Raw genomic sequence first — 27,144 nt, 5'->3', positions numbered from 1 at the left:
TGTGTATGGCAGAGTGAAGGCATGCATGTGCCACAGGGTACATGTGGAGGTCTGAGAACAACTTTCAGGACAATTTCCCTCCACATTATTGAAGGGAGTTTCTCTTATTTCTCCCAGGGACATATTTCAGGCTAATTAGCTCACGGGCTTCAGGGAAATCCTCTTGTCTCTACCCCCCATTTCACTGTGGAGTGCTGGGACTACAGATATGCCCCAGCATACCTAGCTTTTGTTTTAACGTTCTGGGGCTCAAACATAGATCAGGCTTCTAACATAGGTGTTTTATTTGCTGAGAATCTCACCGGTGATTTCTTTTGTGCTTCTGCTTCTAGCAATTATCCTCTAGATATTTGCAACCATACCTGGTCTTCTGTGTAATTCATATAAAATGGGGTGCTTTCTGAAGGCCTGGGAATTCTTAAACTATTTAGGTCACTTCTGCAAAATGGATTTTGTGTTATCACCATATATCCTACGAGCTAATTCTCAGTGACACCAGTGATGCTCGTATTACTAACACTATCTAATAGTGCTCTGCTATTTCACATGTGTACTGGCTGGCTTTGTGGCAACTTGACATAAGCTGGAGTCATCAGAGAACAAGGAGCCTCAGTTGAGGAAAAGCCTCCATGAGATCCAGCTATAAAGCATTTTCTTAATTAGTGATCACTTTGGAATGGGCAATCCATTGTGGGTGGTGCCATTCCTGGGCTGGTCATCTTGGGTTCTCTAAGGAAGTAGGCTGAGCAATCCAGGGGAAGCAAGCCAGCAAGCAGCACCCCTCCGTGGCCTCTGCTTCTGTATCTATCCCTGCTTGAGTTCCTGTCCTGACTTCCTTTGGTGATAACAATAATGTGGAAGTGTAAGCTGAACCATCCCTTTCTTCCCCAACATGCTTTTTTGGTCATGGTGTTCCACTGCAGCAATAAAAATCTTAAGACAACCCTCAATGATCGCTGAGTCCTCATAATAGACTTAATAAACCAGTTCTGTTTTAATCAGTTTTCTCTATAGAAAATAGATTTTATTTATTTACATGTACTGGGTATGTGTGTGTTGGGAGGGGGGTCATGTTATATGGTGCATGTGTGCAGATCAATTTGTGGGAGTCAGTTTTCCCCTTCCATCATGTGTTCCAGGGATTGAACCCAAGTCATAAGCTTAAAGACAAGTACTCTACCCACTAAGCATGCCTGGCATGTACTAAGTAGTCAACAAATGGAGGCCATTGATATGATTCCCAGGGGTGATAAAAATTATTACACAAGAGAACAAAACAAAGGGGACTTCATGCTTTATAGCAAACACACAATAGATATGAAAGGAGCAGTTGGTTACAGACTCTGTTGAGGGTGAAGCCTTACTGAATTGTCCAGAGCACCCTGAAGGTAGACCCACTCCCAGCCTGATTCCTGCACCCTCAAGAGAAAAACCCAGCCCAATTTCTAACCTTGGCATGGCATGGCCAGTAAGCTGCAACTTCCGGAAAGTCTCCTCATACTGTGGCAGCTCCACATACGTAATCAGCCACTGTATCACCTCATCCACGGTCCAGTTATACACTGTAGAAATACAAAGAAAGACATTACTCCCCAAATTTCTTTGATTTAGTTGTCCTTCCTCTCCCAATGACCCCCACCTCCGTATTCCTTTTGAGTCTGAAAGATGACAATGTTGAGGTGATTTATGATGCTTTTAAGCAGTGTGCCTTAACTTACACTTGCTGCTGTAGTCACACTGGCCATGCACTTGCCATGTTTGTGTTAACATCCCTATGTCCATAACATCATAAGTCTGAAAGGAGTAGACCCTGTATGAATCTGCCTATATGAAGCTCTTAATACAATAAAACTAACAATGATTGGTTTCAGTCAGAACTGACCAGGACAGAGTAAAAGGCAATATTTTGAGAGGAAAGAGATATCCATATCTTGAATGTGGTGATTATATACAAATTATAACATCTACCAAAATCCATCAACTTTCTATTTAAAATAAATATATTGTGGAACATAGTGCCTCATGCTATAACCCCAGCTTACAAGAAGCTGAGAAGGATGGCATTTCAAACCAATCTGGGGCAGAGAGTGAGTATGAGACCTGTGAGATTATATAGATAAACAAAATAAAATAAGATAGCTGTATCTTCTCTATATCTTGATAAATTTTATTTTAAAATAGTTTTTAAACTTAAGTATATTAAGCACACCTATAATCCCTAGCACTGGGGATAATGAAAAGGAAAGATCATGAATTCCAAGACAACTTAGCAAAGACAGCAGAGTGAGATTGAAGTTACCTTTATCTCAAAATAAAACAAACAACCCCCCCTCAAATAATGCATGTATTGTTAGTAAGGACTCACATATCCCAGGTTGCTCTGGCACTCAGTATGTAGCTGAGGATGAGTGTGATCCTCTTCTCTCGCCTCTCAAATGCTAGGATTGCAGGTAGGTGCAACCACACTCAGTTTATTTGGTGTTACGGATCAAACTCGGTAATCTAAGTAAGACCCTGGCTACATCTCAAGCCAAGATTGTAGATTGCTGTCTGTAAGCAACTGAGAGCAGGTGAAAGACAAGGCTAGAGCCTGTGACTGGACAGTAGAACAGGTGGGCAAGCTGAGAGGGGTTTTTTTGGGGGGGGGAATGAGGAAGAGGGAGAGGAAGAGGGACAGAGACAGAGACAGAGGGCAAGGAAGGAAGATGGAGGAAGAGAAAGATGATACAGATTCCTCATGGCTTTAAGTAGCCACAGGTAGCTATGAATATCTTATAAGGGATGGATAATTACAGGACAATTTGTCTTGTCTAGGTGGGCAGTTTATATCAATATCAATTGACTCTGAGTTCAATGTCTGGGCATTTTGTGGGTTGAGAATTTACTGATATAAATCTGACTGATAAATTACAAACCTCTAGAGTTTTTATTTTACTGGGTTATAGGGATTTGTGACAATTAACCATGAGATGGACTGTCGCTGCATGACCCCAGAGAGATTGCTATAGCATTGTAGGACCTCATAACATTATAATGATCATCAGCCATTTTACCACCAAGAATCCACTTCCCTTTCCTTAATAATAATACTCAGAGTTTGTATTGGGAGAGGCACCTCTACTTTGCTTTCTGACCAGGCTAAATCCGCTTCTAGGAGTAGAACATGTAACTCAAGATGAGCAAACTTGTACATCCCACACTCCTGGACACAGAGCTTATTTCTGAAATAAGATGTAAAAAAACAAAGCTCTAGGATTTTTGTTTATTGACTCAGAGGGTCTTGCATGTTGAGTCTACGGTATCCAGATGAACTGATCCTGAACTACAAAGTTAGTAGTGATTACATTAACAGAAACCATCACTCATATAGCACTGAATGATAGTGCTGAAGCATCTCAGATATTTTAACCCACTAATCTTTACCAATACCTCATGAAATAGATATCCTATTTTATCCTTTCTATAATGATGGTGAAACTAAGCCACTGAAAGATTATATATAATCTTCTCAAAGTTATCCAGCTAGGAATTGTAGGAATTGGTAAGATCAAGATTTTGTCTCAAGCAGACTGATTCTAGATCTCTTTTCTTTTTTTAAAAAACCTTTATTTACTATGTTTATAGTGTTCTGCTTACACATATGAAGAGGGCACCAGATTTTATCACAGCTGGTTGTGAGCCACCATGTGGTTGTTGGGAATTGAACCCAGGACCTCTGGAAGAGCAGGCAGAGCTTTTAACCTCCGAGCCATCCCTCTAGCCCTAGACCTCTTTTCATAAACCAATTATGCCATCTATCTATCTATCTATCTATCTATCTATCTATCTATCTATCTTCCTTCTTTCCTTCCTTCTGTCCTCCCTATCTATCTATCCATCCATCCCACCCATCTATCCATCCACCCACTATCCATCTCTCCTCCATGTCTCTGCTGAAATCCCCATATAGAGGCAAAACAGAGGCAGGAGATGAATTTAGATGGTTTCATTAAACCCTTGAGTCAGAGAATACCTGTAAAGGCCCCTCATCCATAGATATTTTAGTTTTATTTAGGTTAACATCCCTCTTTTGCTTACCACAAATTGAGAAGGATTTCTGTCATAATAGAAGCCAATTTTAACCAAAAAATATTACCAAGCAATCATTCACAAAATGGTAAATCACGTGATCACTAAAGTTGGAGTACAATAGCAGCTCATCTCTCCATATCACAATGTTGGGGTTATTTTAAATGGGCAACCATAAAAATTATCTTTGAAAATGATTTTACATTCATGTGTTGCTCAGGCATGTTTACTGTTTACCTCTATTTATTATCAAAGGTTAATTGCTTCTTGGTGTGATACTTCTTGCCTTTAACTTAGTACTCAGAAGGCAGAAATAGATGATCCACATAGGAAGTCCAGGCCAACTAGGGTTACACAGTGAGATGCTTTCTCAAAAAAACTGAAAGTTAATTGCTATACAAAGGAGCAAAAGTAGACTTACTCACAAGGAGTATGTTCAAACCAATTGAGGTCAAATGAGATCATGATTTACTGTACAAATCACAGTTCACGGGAGCTTAGCTAGTGAGGACGGGTGGAGGGATGTGTCATCAGATGGCTCCCATAATATAGACATACTGAACTTAAGAGCCTGAGCGACTGAACTGCAGCAAAAGATACCATCCCATTAGACTTTTCAAGGTTTTAAAAATGTATTGTTATTGTTTGTGATGTACGCAGAAACTGGAGATAAGAGAACAACTCAAAAGACTACGTTCTTCCTGCATGTGAGCCCCAGAGGTTGAACTCAGGTTGTCAGACCTGGTAGTGAGTGCCTTTCTGCTGAGACACTGCTTTTATTAGAGTGGGAGCACGTGCCTGTGATCTAGGCATCTAGGAGGATGAAGCAGGCTGATCGCATATTCAAAGTCAGGTGGATCTATATAAGTTTGAGAACAGTCTAGGCTGCATAGTATGACTCTGTCTTTAAAATATGTCTTTTTACATTTATATATAAATATTACATAGAAACTTAAGCCTCATTATGTGAATACACAGAGACAGACCACTTAAATAACACAGTAAAGTCAGGTATGACAGTTCACCACTGTAATCCCAACACTCAAGAGCAAGAGATGGAAGGTTCGGGAGTTCAAGGCTAGTGCTAGCCACATAGCAAGTTCAAGGATAGCCTGTCAAAAAAACCCAATAGATAGATAGACAGACAGATAATAAAAAACAATTTTGGTTGGTACCACAGGTTCAAAATAAAGTATCAGTCCCCCAAAAAATCTGCACATTTGGCTTTCAAAACCACTGCTGTCAGCAAGAAGTCAAAATGTGTGACAGCAGAATAATTTGGTGAGATTCATCATCATCCTCTCTGAAAATTCATATCAAAAGCTATCTTTCAGAAGAATATTATCTATTCCCTTTAATTGTCAGGGAACAGCAAGGGTATGGGCCACATTGTAATCATTTTTGCTGACGTCAATGAGACCTTACTCACTCAAAGAATAAGCTCCTAAGTGAAAAATTCCAGAACTGTTCTAATTATAGTCTCCAAACAGCATCAGAAAAGTTTCATTTCAAATATTCAGCTTTATAGCTGAGATGCTCAACAGTTAAGAGCACTGGCTGCTCTTGAAAAGGACTGGAGTTTGGTTCTCAGCGCCATGTCTGGTACTTCCCAACTGCCCATAAGCTACAACTCCAGAGAATCGAAAAGCAATCATGGAGCAGCCACATACAAATGTTTGCACACACCCACAGAAGCAAGGGGACACGGGAGATTGGCAACTCAAGGTCATCCTTGGCTTTGTAGCAAATTCAATTTTACTCAGGACTACATGAAACTCTGTCTCAAAACAAAATTTAAAAATGAAAAATAAAATTCGTTCATTTATCTAAGTGCTTCTGAAATCTGTCAAAAACAAAGCAACCTATGCCTACAATTCTATCCCTTGGGAGTCTAAAGCAGGTAGAGTTCCAGGCTCCCTGTGCTTCTTGTTGTTGTTGTTGTTGTTGTTGTTGTTGTTGTTGTTGTTGTTGTTGTTTTGGTTTTTCAAGGCATGGTTTCTGTGTAGACCTGGCTATCCTGAAACTCACTCTGTAGACCAGGCTCAAACTCACAGAGATCCACCTGAAAGGCATGTGCCACCACTGCCCAGATGCCACCTGTACTTTATAAAGAGGCCCTATCTTTAAAACAAGAAAACAGAAACTCAGATATTCCTCTGATCGTAGGCATAACCATATCTATGGATTTTTTTCTATCAGTCTCACATGAACTACAGAGTTTGGCAATTTGGAATATGTTCCTTTATGCTCCTGCTTCCACTAAAATGTGACTACAAAGCAGAAAACCAGGAAAACATCTTGAACAAAGCAAAGTAGAAGGCAAAACTGATTCCCTCTCAATGCCCTCAGAAGGCTCGGGTGCTCAGGACAAAGGCTCCAATGTTGAGTGGTTCTGAGAGTAGTTTAGACTATCAGCAGAGACACAGGAGGTGAGAGGCAAAATTGCCCGGAGAGGAAATGAGGCAGATAGACAGGTATACTGAATGTGCTCTAAGAATTCTCCTAGAAGACAAGATACCAAAGGGTATCTAGCTAGTCACTGCTTGGTTGAATGTCTAGCTCCCAGTCAAAAATACAAAAAAAGAGAAGTTAATTTCCAAGAGAACATTCAAACCCTACAGCTGGAAAAGGATAGTGGACGTAGTGTTAAGAAAATACTGAGGAGAGCAGAATGAATTAGCTATTATTACTGAAAATGCAAATATATCCTAACACATTACCAATGTAGTCATTACTGGAGTCTGGAATGTCTGCTAATGAAGGGATAAGAGAGTGATACACATGAGGCAGACAGACAAGTGCCAGCCTGTAAAGTACAGAAAACAACACAGCCCTGTAATTGTGCCAAGTGAGGTTGGCCTCATCCAACACAAAGAGGCCTTTCTGCTTGGCATGTAGAGTGGAAGGAAGGCACCATTTTTTTGTTGATAGAAAAGCCTGAGGCCAGCGGTGCTTCAAGGGCCTTTGTCTACTAAGAAGACGCCTTAACACAAGCCTGGGCATAAATTCTTGGCATGTTCTAATCAGCACCCTCCACATGAAGACAGGCAAGAGTCACTCTAGACCATTGGTTCTCAGTCTCTGCTTCAATGACATTTTGCTGGGGTTATGTTTATTGTAGGGGCTGTGCTCTGGATCACTGCAGGACATTTAACAATATCTCTAGCATGTACCCAGTACATGCCATCAGCAATGCTGCGGTCACAGTAAAAATATCTATCCTTTCCAGGACTAAACCAACAACCAAAGAGTACACATGAGGCGACCCATGGCTCCAGCCATATATGTAGCAGAGGATGGCCTTGTTGAGCATGAGTGGGAAGAGAAGCCCTTGGACCTGTGAAGGCTCAATGCCCCAGGGTAGGGGAATGCCAGGTGGGAAGGCGGGAGGGAGTGGGTGGGTAGATGAGGGAGCACCCCCACAGATACAGGGGGATGAGGGATGGGATAAGGGGTTTCCAGAGAGGAAATCAGGAAAGGAGATAACATTTGATATGTAATAAAAAGTCCAATAAAAGAAAAGAAAAAAAATATCTCTTCGGGTACTGCTTAATATGTCCCTCAAAAGGCTAAACTGCCCCAAGCTGAGAGCCACTGCTCTAAATACTGCACTGGGGCAGAGGTTCTTTAAGAGGATCATTGTACCCCAGGGATGGCTTCTGACGATCTCTCCCTACACAGCTAAGTTACAGGGAAAAGAGGAGGCTTCAGCATCTGCCAAACCTCAAGGCAATGTTTTGTTTGTTTGTTTTTAGCTCTATGTATTATTCAGTTACCTAGGCAGCAGCCCCATCTAGGCAGGGCTTGCCAGCATGGTGTCATCCACCTAAAGTCACTGCAAACTGAACAACATAAGTCTTAATGAGCTGTATCCTCCATGTTATCTGTATCTCTGATAGCAACTCTGAGTTCCAGCATGATCTCACGCAACAGTCTAATTGAGACACCAGGGCCTCGTATCCCTAAGATTCAAATACCTAAAAGTTAAGTCTTGTTCTACTTTCACATTCATGAGGTTTTTTTTGGTTGTTTTTGTTGTTGTTGTTCTTGTTGTTGTTGTTGTTCATGTCTTTGTTTTGGATAGGATCTCTTATAGCCAACATAGGTCCTCATACTTGCTATGAAATGAAGGATGGCTTTTATTCAACTTCTGAGAGTGTGATAGGATTACAGACCTGCACCACCAGGCTCAGATTGAGTTCTCAAGCCAAAAGAGAAAAAAATGGAAAGAATCTCTGGGCCAAGGAAGGAAAGAGTAAGTATAGAGTGGTTGCTGACAATAAGAGATTCAGAAGAAGAGACTACAGATTGCTGGCAAGAAGATCTTATAAGAGATCAGGCCCAGATTACAGATGACTAGCATGTCCAAACCCCAGGAGGACACTGGTGCAGGAAAAAGAGTCCTAAAACCATACAACTCCCCAAATCTGTCTGTATGGTCTCTAGAATATCAAAGACAACATCTATGGGCAAAATGACGAACAATGCTATACAGAATAAGAAAAGACCAAACTCTAGAGGTTATAACAACACTCAAAAGAAAGAAATATTTGCAGATACTGGGAGAATCATTCTTTATTGAATACATATAGTGCCTCTGATAGGTTCTTATATTTCAGTAGAGAGCCCCAACCCGTGTGTATGTCTGTGTATGCATATGTGTGTGTTTGCTGAATATATGTATATGTGGATATATACATATGGATGTATGGATATACATATATTCAGCAAACATAGAATTCATGGATTATTAAAACAAGCAAGCATGAAGTTGGAAAATTTAGCATTAGAATCAGGGGACCTTAGGGAAAGGAAGAATTAGATGAGATCATATTTCATTGTATGCATGTAAAAGAGTCTCAAAAATAAAGAAAAGTTTAAAAGAACGTGAGACAACTAACTGTCATCCCCTATCTTTTTCTTTGTTTTTGGATATGTTTGGTTGCTTGGTTAATTTTGTTTTGTGAAACAAGAGAAACATGGAGCTTACACTATCTTCAAACTCACTACATAGCTAAGGCTGGCCTTGAACTCCTGATCCTCCAGTCTCCATTTCCCACATTCTAGGATTACAAGCATGTGTGTTTAGGCTTGGCTCTGCTGGATTTGTATAAAATATATAATATAAATTTGAAGCTAAAGACTTTAATTTCCATCTTATCTACCATGGACTAATTGGGATAAATGATTTAACTGATACAAGCCTCAATTTCCCTTTCTGTCACTTAATAAACATTTATTTTGTACTCTTCCAAGCTAGGCCCTAGAAATAGAACAGGACTAAGAAGAAGATGCCTATTTCAAGTACTATAGCTTACAATCTAGCAATATCTATCAGTACTAATTTCTTGCACATACATTCATTTTTTAAAAAAGTTCATTGGCTGGAGAGCTCACTCCACAGTTAAGGGAGCTCATTGCTCTGACAGAGGACCCTGATTCAGTTCACACCCATATCTCAGGTTTCATAAATGGAATTCCAGTTTCACACATGTAGTGTACATAAACTCATGCAGGCATACATACATACATACATACACTAAGTAAGTAAATAAATAAATACTCCTTTTTAAAAATAGAGTGGGGCTGGAGAGATGGCTCAGTGCTTAAGAGCACTGAGTTCTCTTCCAGAGGACCTGGGTTTAATTCCCAGCACCCATATGGTAGTTTACAACTGTCTGTAATTCCAGTTCCAGGGAACCTGACTCCCTTACCAGATATGTGCAGGGAAAACACCAATGCATATGAAATAAAAATATATTAAAAATAGCACGGTCAGAATTTGGGTCAACAGAGACTCAGCTCCACCAAAGAAGAAGTAAGAAGAGCAATATTCAGGACTAGGAAATGCGGGTCACGTGTAGAGAACAGACTCCAGGTCGTCTGGAGTCCAAGGTCATGCATAAAGACAAGCGGAATAAGAAGCTGCCGAAGCTAAATGATAAGTTCTTGAAAGTAGGTCATCTCCAACTCAAGGATAATTCATGGAAGTAATTATTAAACACCCCTCCCCCTACTTATTAGAACCCATTCCAGGACCTACAAATACAGGAGAATACAAAAGTCACAGGTCCTCTGGTGCTTATGATTCTGAGGGGGAGAGTGAGAAAGGCAGTCTAAACAGAGTTCATGAGATGGCTCATCAGGCAAAAATAACTGAAAATCACTCGCTATCAAACCTGACAAACTGAGTTTCAGTCCCTGGGCCTTACAAAGTGAAAGGAAAAAAGCAACACCTGTGAATCATCCTCTGCCCTCCACACATTAAAATAAGCTAGAATTACAGTGCCATGCTTGTAACCCTGGCAGAGGTACATGGATCTGTGTGAGTTCAAGGCTAGCCTAGTCACATAGCAAGTTCCAAGCTGGCCAAAACTACATAGTATTACCATCTTAAAAACAAATAAATAATACGATAAATTAGTATATGAAAATGAAAACACCCCAATAAAAACATCAAGTGGTAATAAGTACAATTAAGAAAAAGTAAGCAGTACGAGAATAAATGTAAACAGAAAAGTCTTTTTAAGGATGGAAAGGCCTCTCTGGTGACGTGACATTTGAGTAGAAAAAGAAATGAAGCTGTGAGTCATGTGGACACTTGGGGTAAGGGCACATTAGTGGAAGGGACAATAAGTATCCCTCCTAGCACTTCAGCTCTAGCTAGCTATCCTCCAGGGATGGCCAAGGCAGAGGCTGGGCCTTGACCAACCTCTTCTCCTGCCAGGAAAAGAATAAGCAATAAGAAACGAGCTCCTGAGTCAGTATCTCTTTCCCATAATGGACTTGTGGTGTCTGTAGATGAAGTCTACTTCTGTGGTTTCATCCCAAGAGAACGACGTGTATTAGTGGAGTTGCCAAACCCTTTTTGTGTCGCCTCACACAGCTATTAGCGCATTGGCTGGTCACCTAGTCAACCTCAGTTAGTCATTTGGTCTGCCAGGCAAATATGGCCTTGCAGTTACAAATATGGGCTTTGTAATCATGTGCCTTGAACCAAACATCACTTATTATATGTAAGGTCACAGTCTCTTTTGGTGCTAAGTAGAGTCTTTAGATGGTGTGGTGAAGACATAAGGAACCTCCTTTCCTATAGTAAGTGCTAAAGAAATAGTAACTGCCCAACTATGGTGGTACCAACCTTGGGAGATGGAGCCAGGAGGATCAGGTATTCAAGACCTGCCTCAACTACATCTGCTATGATCACCATTTATTTATTCACTTATTCATATGAGTATGAATATTTTATGAGTATTTCCTGTAGAAGCTGCTAGGGTGCATTACCAGCACAGAGAGGAATCCTCATGAACTCCATCCTTAAGAGTTCTCTCCGAAAGAAGATGTAAGAGTAAATGAACAAATATGACGGTGTGGGACGTGTTCTTTTTGAGAGATCAGGTGATACAAGGCTCAGAGACAGACACAGAACTAGTTGACAGAAAAGGTCTCACAAGGCTTACTTGTAGGCTAATTTAGAAAACTAATGGAGGGGGCAATAGCGATGGTTCAGTTAATGGTTAAGAACGCCGGCTGCTCTTCTAGCCACTGGGTCCATTCCCAGCACCCGCACACTAGCTCAGAGGCATCTGTAATTCCAGTTCCTTCTCTGGAGAACTGACACTCACTTCTGGCCTCTCTGGGCTCCAGGCATACACACAATGCACAGGCATGCATGCAAGCAAAGCACCCATGCACACAAAATTAAAAATTTTAAATTTAATTGAACAACAACTGAGTTTTCTAGTCCATTCTATGAGCAAACCTTCCAAAGTGGCTCCTCGCAAAAAAGAGATATAGCCTGGAACTGGGTTACCTAAGAGGTTCCCTTCCCAGTCCCACTATCTGGGAATCTTAGTTTCCTAGTATGACCTCAATATCAAACCCTAAAACATCAGTGTAAAAATAATTTGGGCCTTGGGCCTATGCCTCCTATGACAGGCCCACTCTTACCAGGTTACTATGCAAAACTCTGGTCTATTAACACCATAAGGACATATAACTAAAGACCACATACAGAGTTACAACAGAGCACAGAGAAAATCAGATTAGAGAAACATTGACAGGGGGCTGCACAGCAGCATAACAACCTTGTAGCTTTGGGATATGAAACTGTAAGATGGGACAATGGTAGAGACAAGGACAAACTTTTGACTTCTTTCCTAATCTGGGCTGATTTCAGTACTAAAGTGTTAGAAAGTGGGATCATATGAGATGCTGACTTCAAGCAAACTGATAGGAAACAGGCAGGGTAACAGACTATAATTAACATGTTAAGTGCTATAATGAGATAATATAAGAGGCTATGGGGACACAGCACACATTATCTAGACTGTGGTTCTCAGGAAAGATTCTGAAAGGAGATAGCTAAAGAGAATGTTTGTTTGAAGTTGGATCTGAGGTAGACAAAAGCGGCCTCCAACTCTCTACATAGCCAAGGACAATTTTGAACTCCTGACTCTCCTGCCCCTATCTCCTAAGTGCTTAGACTTACAGGAGTGTGTCATTATATGTGGTTCACATGGTCCATGCCGAGAATAGAACCTAGGGTTTCATGTATTCTGGGGCTAGCATACTAGCACTTGAGACCACTCTCCTTTTTGAGACAGGGTATCTCTATGGAGTCTTGGCCTCCTGGAGACAAACCTATTGTCTCCTATGTAGACAAACCAGGCTAGATCTCCTGCCTCTGCCTCCTGAGTGTTGTGACTTTTTGTTGTTGTTGGTTTTTCAAGACATGGTTTCTCTATATAGTCTTGGCTTTCCTGAAACTCACTCTGTAGACTGGCCTTGAACTCAGAGATTTGCCTGCCTTTGCCTCCTAAGTGCTGGGAATAAAGGTATACCTTACCATACCCAGCAGTTCTTTATAAAAAAAAAAGAAGGAGGAGGAGGAGGAGGAGGAGGAGGAGGAGGAGGAGGAGGAGGAGGAGGAGGAAAGGAAAAGAGAGAGAGAGAGAGAGAGAGAGAGAGAGAGAGAGAGAGAGAGAGAGAAAGACAGACAAGATCTCACTATGTAGGCCAGCTTCCAATTCAAGTCAATTTTCCTGCCTCAGTCTTCCTAGTGCTGGTTTTACAGGTGTGAAATATACATGCCTAGTAATGTATTTAAATTTAAAAACACGAGTCAAGGCCTGGACATATAGCTCAATGGGAGAGCACACTCTGGGTTCAATGCCCAGTACTTTGAAAATAAAATAATCAATAATGATAGTAAAACAATCAATAATCAATAATGCCCCAATCACATTATCATACACTCTTTATTGGCTTTCCAGTCACCACAAAGGAAGCAGTTTTTCTTGCCAAGCAATCTCTGCCTGAATGGAACACTTTACTGCAAACCAAAGGCAACAAAGTTACTGAAATTGAGAGCCAAACAATCTTCCAAACAAAGTGTGTTCTTTTCTTGGTAAATGATAAACCAAGAAGTCAGAAACATAAACAATGTCAGGTAGATTTAAAACCATCAGTCAATGACTTGATTGGCCTTTTTACACCAGCCAATTTGTACCAATGAACTGTGTACATGAACAGACAATAAGTTAGGACATAAAAAGGAAAAACTATTTATAAAACAGTAAAGGTTTCAACAGAATGTGATGCTACTGTAATGTTAGCACTAGAGAAACTGAGGCAAGAGAATCATGAGACAGAAACAACAAATTTCTGGGGCCAGCTTGGAATACATAGTGAGTTTTTGAGCCAGCACAGAGACACTGACTCAATGAATAGGGTGAAGAATGACTGAGGAAGAAAGGGTTCAAATCAGTTTTAGCCTTCATATTAAAAAGCTAGGGGAGAGGGAGGGGAGAGAGGAAAGAGAGAGGGGAGAGGGGAGAGGGAGGGAGGGAGAGGGAGAGAGAGAGAGGAGAGAGAGAGAGAGAGAGAGAGAGAGAGAGAGAGAGAGAGAGAGAGAGGATTATTTTACAGTCACAGGGCATGGTGATTTATGCCTGGAATCCCAGCACTTTCTCAGGAGGTGAAGGTACAAAGATCAGGAGTTCAAAACCAGTCATGGCTATATGGCAGTTTGAGGCAAGCCTGAACTATAAGATGCTATCTTAACACAAACACACAAACAAAGGCCTAAGATTTGAAAGATACTCACCAAAGAAGATATATGAATGGCAACGTACATGAAAAGATGCCCAGTATCATTTCTTATTAAGCAAACTATAGACCAACACAAAAGTAAGGCACCACTACACTACACTAAAGCTTGAGAGACTGATACTAGACAACTAGCATTTGCCAGGAGAGGGGGAGGTGGGCGTCTCATCCACTACTGACGGGAATATCTGACCCTGAGAGCTTCTGACACCGGCCATATGATCCAGTCACTCCCCTCCTAGTATTTCCTAAGACACAGGAGAACTTGTGACTCATATTTAGATGGTCACTTCAGCTGTATTTGGAATACAGAAACTATATGTAGATCAAATGTCTAACAAGAGGTAAATGGATAAAAAAATTAAAGTGTATCTCTTCAAATGTATTAATACTCAGGAATAAAAAATATGAGCTATTTGTACATGTAAAACATGAATGCCAAAATAATCATGTTAAATGCAAGAGACTAAATTTTAAAGGGTATATATTATATAATTCAATTTAAATAAAATGCTAGAAAATATGAACTGAACTTGTCAGAAGGTAGTTCAGTAGTTACGAGGGGGAGGAGAGATATGAGGTAATGAACACAGTCTGCCTTTACTCGGCAGTGGCTTCACAATGTTCACACATGCCAAAACATAGACTACAATAAACTATAAATGTTTGTAATTCTTAGCAATATGCCCTCAGTAACTCGCATGGAAAAGCTGCTAAAATCAAGTTATGGCAGCAGCACAGGAGATGTACACAGCGGAGAGGAAGAATCAGAGAGGGGTGTAATTTTCCTATTATATGAGGATAGAAGTAAGTCCTTTTATTTTCTAGTATATATTTAAAATAAGACATAAAATGACTGTGCTAAATATCAGATCACAACATAGACAACAGTTTTGATTCAATCTTCAGAAAGAAAAATTATCTAGGGACTTTGGAGAATAGCTCAATGTAGGTAACAAGCATGGCATTTGTGAGAGTCTGGATTTGAGCTCCAGCACAGTGCTGTGGAGGAGGAGTGTTTGGGAGACAAAGAAGCAGGAGGATCAAGAGTTCAAAGCTAGCCTTGGCTACTTGAGGTGCTGGCCCAAGAGAGGGAAAGAGGGAGGGAATAAACAAATTTTCTTTTTCTTTCAAAAATGTAGCAACAACTAATAGAAAGGGGAGAGGAAGGAAGAGGAGAAGGTGGGGGTCGTTCGTTGGTAAAGTGCAAATGGCCTGGGAACACCCAGCTCTACAACCAACTTTAGTCAGAAGTGAGAGCAGCACTGTGAGGAACCATGATCTTACTCTGTGATATCTTAAGTAACTACACGTAGTTGGTGACAGAATTATATTCCATTGTTCCACTCAATCTCCTTTCCTTGTTTTCCACATCTGAAAATGGAGATAACTCGGAACCATGGTAACTATACATATAAGGTTATTGTGAGAAATGAAATAACATAAGGAAAACACTTAGAACAGTGCTTAGCATGTATGACGTAGTACACACATGTCAGAGTAGCTTCTGAGTTGCTGTTGGCTTTATTATTAAAACCTAGAGCTGGTTAATGAAGAGGTGAGCAGACTTTCCTGCTAAGACCTAAATAACACAGGAAGAGTGGGAGAGAGAAAGGAGGGAGAGAGGGAGGGAGGGAGAGAGACAGAGAGAGAGACAGAGAGGGAGGGGGACAGAGAGACAGAGACAGAGAGACAGAGACACAAACACACACAGAGATAGACAGAGAGAGGGGGGAGGGAGAGGGACAGAGAGACAGAGAGACAGAGACACACTGAGAGAGACAGAGAGGAAAAAAACAAGAAAAAACAAACACTGGTTTCCAACATTAGTCAGAGAATGTTAATAACAACACCAATCACACAAAAAGGCGTGACATTAGCCTGCTAATGTTCTGAACATAAATGACTAAAGCTGATATCCACACCAGTTAGCTGCATTCAAGCCAGCCAGTTTGAATTAATGCCAGAATACTACACGCCTTTGGTAGTTCTGGAAACTCACTCTAGAGAGAATAGGAGCCTTTCCCTAAATAACGAGGCAAATTATTGCACACAAGAAGGCTCTTACTTTTGGTCTATGAACCCACCAGTAAACCAGTTCTGCAAAGGGACATATATATGACTTCTCAGCAGTGAGGCACACTGCTGTGTGTTAGAATGTTTACTGCTAAGAGCAAATGAGTCTCAGCCCTTTCCAAAAAACATACTCCATTGTCTTCCATGTTCCAGTAATTTGAAATACATTGGAAGGGTTCCAAATAGTTGCTAAGTCCAGAAATAAAGTTCTGACCAGAAAATGGCCTGGGCTGTTCTCTCGTACTAGGTGTCAGTCCTCGATCCCTGCCTGTGTGTGTGTGTGTGTGTGTGTGTGTGTGTGTGTGTGTGTGTGTTTGTCTGTGTCTGTATGTGTGTGCATGAGTGTGTAAACTTCTCAAGAGTCCCAGAAAGTTTTCTCCTACATGCTTCTTCTAAACTGATGAAACAGTTCAGTGGCAGCAGCTGCTCCATTTTCTGCTGCTGCGAATCTAATGAATCTAAAGCTCTCTACCGACATATACATGTTCCCTAATGAATCCAATGCTCTCTACCTACATATGCACGTTCCCTAATGAATCTAAAGCTCTCTACCTACATATGCATGTTCCCTTTCAGATTAAATTCTATAGTCACAGGTAAGACTCTGAATAAAAATAGAAACAGCCTCATTCTACTAAAAGTACCTTTGCTGCCATCAGATGACACGGAAATGCACTGATCGACAAGGATCAAAAGATCTACATCTAGTCCTGGCTCTCTTAAATGCTTGACAACAAACACACAATTAAGCCAAGTCCTAAGTTTCCTCATCTAAAAACAAGGAAAATTAGAAGCGTGGTAGGTGCCTATAATCCCAGCTGCTTACAAGGCTAAGATCCAAGAGAGTCTGAGGCCAACATGGGCAAAATAAGGAGACACTCTCAAAATTCTGAAGCCCTGGATAACTCATGTTTAACCTTTCTTAACACCTTATATGGGTCAGGTGTTTGTTTTGTTTGTTTTTTCTCAACTTGACACAGCTAGGATCGTCTTAGAAAAAGGAACCTCAATTGAAAAAAATGTCTTCATAACATCAGCCTGTAGGTAAGCTTCTGAGGCATTTTTAAAGGAATGATTGATGTGGGAGGGCACAGGCCACTGGAATGATGCCCTCCAAGGCAGGAGGTCCTGAGTGGGAAAAGAAAGGAACTGAACAAGCCATGAAGGGCAAGCAGTAAGCAGCATTCCTTTAGTCTCTGCTTTAGATCCTGCCTCCTCCATTCTGCCTTGGCATCTCCTGATGATGGACTATAAGCTGTAAGCCCTTTCCTCCCAGACTTGATTCTGGTCACAGCAAGAGAAAGTAAACTAGACATATCTCCTCTCTAAAACCTTGGGGTAACAATGTTTCCAATATCTGTCTGTCTGTCTACCTACCCATCTGTCTTAGAGACCAGGTCTCACAGACCCCAGGGTGCTCTGGAACTTAGTGAAGATGATCTTAAACTTCCCAAGAGCTGGGATTACATATGTGTACTACCACAGCTGGGTTTCCCAGTGTTGGGAAGCAATTTCAGGGCTTGCTTTGTTCATCGAAGCAAGCCACTTACCAACTGAACTACAAGCTTCCAATCCCATTGAGAGCCAAGGAAGCTCTAGCCACAGAGATAACAGAGGAAGCTAAAGATCTGTCACTTTCTTTCCTGTCAAGTGTCATACAACTAAACATGCTCTTTCACTCAGAATTCTGAATAAAATGCTCCAGTGTGGAAACAAGATAGTCATGGTTTAGGAGCTTTATTACCAGAAGGGTCTAAAATTTTCACTGATAAATTCAACATGAGTCAGTAATATGACCACTGAGGGCACTAGCATTTAATCAGGAAGTGTTAGTATATATGCCCAGGGCCCAGAGCCCAGAAGTTGGCAATGCAGTTCAACTCTATGTAAATCAAACCACATTTAGGATTCTGTGCCCAACTCAAGGATCTAAGAAAGGTATTATAAAAATGTTTACAAAAAGAACATATGAATCATAAAGAGGCTGGGAGGATTGGTGGAGGTGCCACTCAACCTTTGAGTCATCTGGAACTCAGAAGAGGTGGACTGGGCAGAAAGTATACAACAGCAAGCTCCTTATCTCTGGGGATGACAGGATGAGCTGGCAGATTTCTACGGAGAATAGTGTGAGGACAGAAGCTGATAGGCTGGAATTCAAGACATCCTAATGAAAGACAACTTCAAATCCCTTTTCCAGCATGATGACTGTAACTCAGTCTTATTCCATGACTATATAGAATGATTTCAGTAACTCACTTTGTTTTAAGCAGCTTTTGTTGTTCATGTCCTTTTAAGGCCAGTATCTATTCATCCTCACTCTTCTGTAAACCTCTGACAACTAGGACCAACAACCCTGCTGCCTGTTACCTTCTGATGCCTTCCATGCCTTCCATAGGTCCTCCACGCTGATAAGCTTGTCCTCACCATGGAAGGTGCTGTGTTTCACTGTAGGGTCATGGTAATTGAGGTCTTCCCTTAGGAACTGTAAGGGAAAAGCACACAAGTCACAGAAGATACTTGTGAACCAGCCCACCAAGATCTCCACAAGTCACTTGTCTCCAGCCATACATAACACATTTTCAATGCACTACTTATGAACCCCACTCATGTGTCTTTCTATGTCAATGTCTCAGTTGCTGGTGAAAACAATTTTTCATTTTGTTATATGTTTCATATGAAAAAGACAGATGTTAGAATTCTTCTCTCATACTGATTATCATCGTCGTCATCATCATCATCATCATCATCATCATTGAAAGAGTGAAAGTGGACTCAACAAGCCGCCATCATCATCATCATCATCATCATCATCATCATCATCATCATTGAAAGAGTGAAAGTGGACTCAACAAGCCGCCATCATCATCATCATCATCATCATCATCATCATCATCATCATCATCATTGAAAGAGTGAAAGTGGACTCAACAAGCCACAGGGAAATGAAAAGTTAATGTTTAAAAGAAATGTGCATAGGGTTAGGGTTAGGGTTAGGGTTTAGGGTTTAGGGGGGTTAGGGTTAGGGTTAGGGGGGTTAGGGTTAGGGTTAGGGGGGTTAGGGTTAGGGAAAAAAAGAAAGGTGCAGTATGTCTGTGCATGCCTGTGCACACATATACATTTGCAAAAGTCACAGGTCAACATTAACCTTACCTTTTGAGGCAGGGTCTTACTGAACCTGCAAACTATCAATTTGGCTAGGTTGACTAGCCAGCAAGCCCTAGACATTCACCTATCTACCCACACCAGCCCTGCCATCACAGATATGTGCTGCAATGCTCGACATTTTATATGGGTGCTAGGGATCAAAACTCAGGTTCTCACAATTGTGTGGTGGGCACTTTACCAACTGAGCTATGCTCCCAGTAGCTCCAATTCTTTAGTTTGTCTGGTTGGTTTATTGTTTATTTGTTTGTTTATTTGTTTAGTATGGACAAAGTCTCATATAGTTCAGACTAACCTGTAACTTCGTATGTACCTGAGGATGACTCTGAACTCTTTTTTTTGGGGGGGTGTAAAAATATAGGAGAGGAAAGAAAGAAAAAAGAAAGAGAGAGAGAAAGAAAGCAAAAGAAAGAAAAAAATGGGAACTAATGAAGTTTTACGTAAACTATTCTATTTCAAATGTAATCTAAATTTATATCTTTGTGTGTATTTGTATTCATGAGAGAGCAGAGGCATCAGATCCCCTTGGAGCTGGAGTTAACAACAATGTATTCCTTTAACTACCATCCTGAGATGTGGCAGGTAATGAATGTTCTTCTTAAACTGAGGAAAATATCAATTGCCAACATCAAGTGGAAAGGGAACCTGAAGACTCAATAGTTGGTGCTTAAGGAGCTAAAGAAGGGCTCAGGCCTTGTCCTCTTTGCTCCACTCCTGGGTCCACACGCCTGTGCAACAAGATGGCCGGGCCAAACAGCGGCTCCCCCTCCCGAAGAACATGTGCTGTCTACCTTGCTACTGCCCCCAGCACTCACATTCTACGCAGCACTTATACAGCTCACATTGCTCAGGCACGAGACCCTCGGCCCCACAGAGCCACACAGTTTAATGGTTCCTGGTATTCACAAAAGTATTTCTAAACTTTAAAGCATAACTCAAAAGTAGATAAGTAGAGAAACATCTTGACCAAAAATGCCCTTTTATGCCCATAGGTCCAGTGTGTATGTATTCCTAACAGAGTTGATATGTATCTCTCTTCCCTTCAAAACCACATGTTCCCTGGCAGAAGATCCCAGTTATCCAGTTATAAACAAAACATACAAGAAATTCTTCTTTAGCCAGGAGTAGTAATGCACACCAGTAATCCCAGTACTTGGGAAGGAGAAGCAGGAGAAACAGTTATTCAAGGTTAGCCTTGACAACAGTAAGCCTGAGACCATCCTGAGCTACATGAGAGCCTGCCTTTTTTTTAAAAAAAAAAATTATTTTTACCTTTTCTTTCTTCTTTTTGTTTTATTTCAAGACAAGAGTCTCATTCTATACCCCTGATAGCCTAGAACTGGACATGCAGACTAGGCTGATCTCAAACTTACACAGTCCTCCTACCCTTGCCTGTTGCGTGCTAGGAGATAAGCACACAGTACAATACTGTGATAAGAATGTTATAGTAGCTGGAGAGACGGCTCAGCAGTTAAGAGCACTGGCTGCTCTTTCAGAGGTTCCAGATTCCATTCCCAGCATCGATGGCAGCTCACAGCTGTCTGTAACTCCAGGTCCAGGAGACCTAATGCACTCACACAGATGTACATGCAGACGAAACACCAATACACAAAAATAAAATTAAATAAAATTTAAAAAGAAAGTTATATTAAGCTAGAACTCCAGTTTCTACTATATTTTATTTTAAGCATTAACCTTATTTTACTCTAAATATTGTCCTATTGCCAGCAAATAGCTAAAGTCTTAACTAGAACAATATTTAAAAGCAATAAAACGGAGTTGGGGATTTAGCTCAGTGGTAGAGGCCCTCGGTTCCATCCTCAGCTCCGAAAAATAAAATAAAATAAAAGCAATAAAACGCAATAACAAAAATCAGATTGCTTTTTGGCTCTCAAAACAAGGATTTACTGTTTCAAGCTCAGAACGAGGAGCTCCTCTCTCAAGAAGGTCCAAGGAGGTGCCCTAAAAGTTTTGTCTTACCGTGAGGAATGTAGCACTGGCTAGAACGACAGCTCAGTAGCTCGTCTAAGTGCCAAAGCGCCAGCTGTCACTAGGTATATTTAGCTCTATGAGCTCAGAAAAGTGATCTTCCATGAGGTAGCACAAAGACAATCCCAAGCAGTAGTGAAGTCCTGTGGGTGGTAGCAGAGAAGGAGGAAAATACAGCTCTAGATCCCTCAGCACTGTCCCTGCTAGCCTCCTCAGAGGACAGAACTCATCGACTTAAAGCCAGAAGGTTGGTGCACCTTCAGGTGCAAGGACCTGAGCAGCTCTCCAGAGCTGCCCCTTAGTACCACTCCTCCTTCCCCCACTATCCATAGTGATCCTCACTATGTCTTCTATGCCTTCCAAACCAAACAGCACCTCTAAAATCCTCTCCTTGAAAATATCAAAACCCCACATTTCTCAGCTCTTCTTTGTATCTTAAAACATCTGGCATTGATTAACTGTTTTGTTTGTGTTATTTGTATTTTGAGGCTAGCCTTGAACTCTGATCTTCTGGCTTCCACCTCCCAAGTGTTGAGATTACAGGCATGCACCACCATGCCTAGTTTGTTGTTTGCTTTTCAATGCAGGGATTTGCTATGTAGTGAAGGCTAGCCACAAACGTGACCCAGCTGTTTCAGCATCCTCAGTACTAGAATTACAAAAGTGTGTCACCACATTTAGGAACTGTCATTTTAGCTGCTGTAGCTCCAGGTGCTGTTTATACTGAGTACTAGGACACATTTCAGAAGTGAAATGGCTGTCCTGAGTGGCATTCACCAGCTACTGCTAAAAGGTTAGGAGAGAAGAGTCATTTCCCATCTTCATGCATTTAGGTCTTCTGCCAGTTTAAACACTAGAATGAGGCGAGGTACAGTGTAGACAAATATAATGTCAGCACTTGAGATATCAGGATCAGGAGTTTGAGGTCATCCTGGACTATGTAAGACCCTGTCACAAACCGAAACCAAACCACTACACTGACCTTTATGAACTACAAGTCTAACTTGACCAACTCCTCTAAAATTCCATGGCTTCTTATAACCTACAAGGTAAAGCACTAGTTTCATAGCCTCACAGCCTTGCATTGGGGCCTTTGAAAATGTGGCCTATACACTTATTTTCCAGTATTTCCCTCATACTCTCCCTCCTGGTCAGACCAGGGGTCAGGATGCTATAAAAAGTCAAATCCAGTTTACAGTCTTTATGTACATATGGTTTTCATTTGGGGTTTGTTTGTTTTAGTATGTATCCTAGGCGTGCCTCAAATGTATTATTTAGCCAAAAACAATCTTGAATTTCTGATTCCACCTTCAGAGTGCTGGGATTACCAGTGTTCACCACCACCACGCCCAGTACATGTGGTGCTGGGGATCAAACCCAGGGCTTTGCGCATGCCTAAAGGCAAACATGTCACTAACAGCCGAGCCATACCCCAGCCCCAGGATGTAAAACTTTACCAGAATACAGCCCTACTAATTCACTGGTACATTATCCATTTCTTATTTTATACTATAGAAGTGGAACAGAAACCAGATGTAGTGGCTCATACTTTAATCTCAGAACTCAGGAGGCAGAGGCAGGGAGATCAAGGTCAGACTAGTCAACAAATTTCAGAACAGTCAGGACTACATAGTGAGACACTATCTCAAAAAACAAAACGAACAAACAAAAACTGAGGAGTTCCTACAAAAGAAAAAACTAGAAAAATTAATCTCTGGCTCTCTGGCTATTTCCAGAAAAAGTAACAACTAATCCCTCTCTAGAAATATCAAGCCATTTCCAGTTCTTAAGCAAATCATGCACTTTTATAGCTCCAAGCCTTTTCACAACATGGTCCACATGAAATGCTTTATGCCTATTAAAACTTTATGCCTGTTAAAATCACTGCCTCTGGGTATTTTTCCACACTTGTAGGTAAGTTAATTGAATGCCCTTATTTATTTGTTCCCTTAGTTCTCAGGGTACATATTTATGACAGTACTCCTACTACACTATAATTACTATTTAATTAGCCCCTTCCTACTTTCCCTAAGAAACTCAAAACTAGAGACTATATTTATCTCTTTATTCACTTACAGTGTAAACTCCCTAGAATACCTAACTGACTAATGAATTTAGCTCCCTAAACCCATCTCCAAGTTTAGGTCATGGTATAGAGCAGAGCATCCAGTTATTAAATAGCTGAAAGGCTGTCTCTTACTTAAGTTTACCCTACAACACACAGAATGCTGGACACATGTCTTAGCTATTAAGAGACTTAAACTGCCTGGAATTCAAATTAGACCTTGCTTCCAAAGCTAGTTGCTTCAGTTTGAATTGTAGGTTTATCACTTACTTTCAGTGTATCATTCACACCATCTATAAATGTAGGTAACAATAATGCCTTCATATATATATATATCACTTACTTATAAATGAGTCAATTTATGACAACACCTTAGAATAGTATCTCGAACAAAGTGTGTGTGTTGGGGGGAAGGGTTAAGGATAATATAACTAAGTATGTGCCATCCTGGGAACCAATATTATAATGATACAGATCCCTCAGTTCTAAGACAGTCCTGTAGAGAATGGAGAAGAGAGATACATGCCTCAGTGCCTGCTAACAAAAGCCAATATGCCAAGAGATCTGAAATGAAGAAAGTCAAGGCAACAATCCCCTAACTTCAAAGGTTCTTTCTGTTCTGCACTAGGACTCTTTGCAATCCCTAACTCCACCTTAAATTGAAAATAGCCTTTTCCACAACCTTCTATGGTCTGAGCCCTGACTTTATTGTAGCATCAACTGCTTCTTTCTCCTGTTCCTGATGGTAACAAACCCCTAGTCTCTGAAAGTACCAGCCTTGTCACCAGTCCAATGAGTTGTACAAGTTACTCTCTCATCTAAAACACTGCCCTTCTCCTCCTGACTAGGTTACTTATCAGTGGTCCTGATCATAGATAAAGCTGTTAGGTCTTTCCTCCTTTCTTCTTTCTTCTTCCTTCTCCCTTCCTCCTTCCTCCTTCCTCCTCCCTCCTTCTCCTCCTTCTGTGACTTACACTGGTCACTTAAAATAATACAGAATCCTCAACTGTTTCCCAGCTCTCTGCCACAAGGAAACTTCTTCCAAAGCAGCAACAACACCTTTTTCTTTTCCCTTTATTTCCAACACCAGTGCAAATGAAAGTAGAGAATACATGGGGCTGATGAATACATGACCCAGGTCAAATCCTAAAGCTTCATCTAAGGTTGAAGCTTTCCAGGCATCAGAACAGAACAGCAGTCAGGGTTACTCTAACATCTCCAGTCTTGCAAACTATTAGAACCAAAGTATCCAAAACAGTCAAGGACTACCAGTCGGTGACCTTTGTTTTATGATAGGACAGAAATAGATCACTAATTAGAAAGAATTTCCTTGGAGAGACAAGAACCTCTTCTTAATTGGGGTCAATGATGCCATATCTACATAGAATGAATACACGGCACAGACAGAATGCAGCAGGGAGGATATCTGCAGTCTATACCCACACCACCAAGAACACACCCAATCTCCAAGCTAAACTGTGTCAGTCTGGCTAATACCTGGATGAAAGAAAGGATATTTATAAAAACTGCTGGGACAGAAGGCTCTTGTAGCTTGACACCATAAGAAGCTATGTGGACAAAGTCTCCAGTAAAACTGAGGAAGAGATTCTCCGGGAACCCACAGGCCACTCAAGCCAGGAGGGCAGTTAGGCTAATTGCAGACTTCCACCTCACTTAGAGGAGCAAGTTCATAGCACTAAGTACCCACATTTTTTAAAAAAAGGAAGAGATCTCACTAGTAACTTAACAGCAACCTGAAAGCTCTACAACAACAACAACAACAACAACAACAACAACAACAACAACAAAGTGACATCCAAAAGTAGACAGCAAGAAATAATCAAACTCAGAGCTGAAATCAATAAAGTAGAAACAACAAACAAAAATACAAAGAATCAGTGAAACAAAGAATTGGTTCTTTGATAACATCAGTAAGGTTAACAAATCCTTATCCAAATTAACTAAAAGACAGAAAAATATTAAAATTAACTAAAAATAAAAAAGGGGGATTTAAGAACAAATATTGAGAAAACTCAGGGAATTATAAGGACATGCTTTAAAAACTTGTTTCCAACTTTCCAGATTGGAAAATCTAAAAGAAATGGATAATATCCTTGATACATACCTCTTCCAAAATTAAATCAAGACCAGATAAGCAATTAAAACAGATGTATAACCCCTATGAAATGGAAGCAGTCACTAAAAGTCTCTCAAACAAAAAGAGCCAGGGCTAGATGGTTTTACTACAGAATTCTACCAGACTTTCAAAGAAGAGCTATTACCAACACTCCCCAGATTATTCCACAAAAGAGAAACAGAAGGGGCACTGCCTAATCCATTTTGTTGGGCCATAGTTACCCTAATATTTAAACCACATCAAGATCCAACAAAAAAAGAGAATTACAGACCAATTTCCCTTATGAACACAGGTACGAAAATTCTCAATGAAATACTTGCAAACCAAATCCAAGAACATATCAAAAAGGTCATCCACCATGATTATAGTTTATCCCACAGATGTGGGGATGGTTCAACATACTTAAATTAATAAATGGAATCCGTTACATAAACAAACACAGGACAGAAACCACATGATATTCTTATTACATTCAGAAAAGGCTTTTGGCAAAATCCAACATCCCTTCATGATAAAAGTACAGGAGAGATTAAGGAAACGTTAGGACACACCTAAACCTAATAAATGCAGTCTAAAGCAAGTCTGTAACACAACATCAAAAAGATGGATGAAGCAAAGAAGTGCAGGCCGACAGGAACCGGATGTAGATCTCTCCTGAGAGACACAGCCAGAATACAGCAAATACAGAGGCGAATGCCATCATTAAACCACTGAACTGAGAACGGGACCCCCATTGAAGGAATCAGAGAAAGGACTGGAAGAGCGAAGGTGCTTGAGACCCCATATGAACAACAATGCCAACCAACCAGAGCTTCCAGGGACTAAGCCACTACCTAAAGACTATACATGAACTGACCCTGGGCTCCAACCTCATAGGTAGCAATGAATATCCTAGTAAGAGCACCAGTGGAAGGGGAAGCCCTGGGTCCTGCCAAGACTGAACCCCCGGTTAACGTGAATATTGGGGGGAGGGAGGTAATGGGGGGAGGATGGGGAGGGGAACACCCATAAAGAAGGGGAGGGAGAGGGGGTTAGGGGGATGTTGGCCCAGAAACCAGGAAGGGGAATAACAATCGAAATGTAAATAAGAAATACTCAAGTTAATAAAGATAAAAAAAATAAAGGAAACAAAAAAAAGTTATAATGGCTCTTCTGGTATTATTTCTATTAAATTTGACATCTAGGCACCCTTAAAGGAGTTCTGCTGCTTGCCTTCCTTCTGTTATGTGGTCCTACTTTTTATACATCTTGCAGGTCTTTTAGTAAAAGCTTCCTAAAGTATACACATATATGAAGGAAGGTGATCTAAATAAATTCACTAAATAATGGGAGAGACAGAGCTCCAACTGGACATATCTATCACAAAATAAAGCTTTCTTTATTGGGGTTGGATTACATCTAATTGAGTTCTTGGCCAAAGTGATCCCATGGAAATCCCCAAACAATACAGTCTGTTGTAAAGACTATCTCTCCACAAACTGACACCAAGGCCCGGCTGCTAAAGACAACACTTACACAACTCACTGAACATGGAGAA

At 40.8% G+C, this 27,144-nt stretch overlaps 1 protein-coding gene across 3 annotated transcripts in view; it reads right to left on the bottom strand.

The window, feature by feature from the left end:
• Stim1 (stromal interaction molecule 1) overlaps positions 1-27,144 on the bottom strand; it is a 158,367-nt gene that overhangs the window by 24,032 nt on the left and 107,191 nt on the right. For all 3 annotated transcript variants that reach the window (XM_032893157.1, XM_032893154.1, XM_032893155.1), the window contains exons 3-4: positions 18,622-18,736; positions 1,451-1,562 (exon numbers count right to left, since the gene is read on the bottom strand). In XM_032893157.1, the coding sequence (XP_032749048.1) occupies positions 1,451-1,562; positions 18,622-18,736 (227 nt within the window). The remainder of the gene's footprint in view (positions 1-1,450; positions 1,563-18,621; positions 18,737-27,144) is intronic.

Source organism: Rattus rattus, chromosome 2 (assembly GCF_011064425.1).
Source record: "Rattus rattus isolate New Zealand chromosome 2, Rrattus_CSIRO_v1, whole genome shotgun sequence".
Lineage (NCBI taxonomy): Eukaryota > Metazoa > Chordata > Mammalia > Rodentia > Muridae > Rattus > Rattus rattus.
The sequence above is the reverse complement of the archived record's forward strand: the minus strand, read 5'-3'. Positions and strand labels throughout refer to the sequence as shown.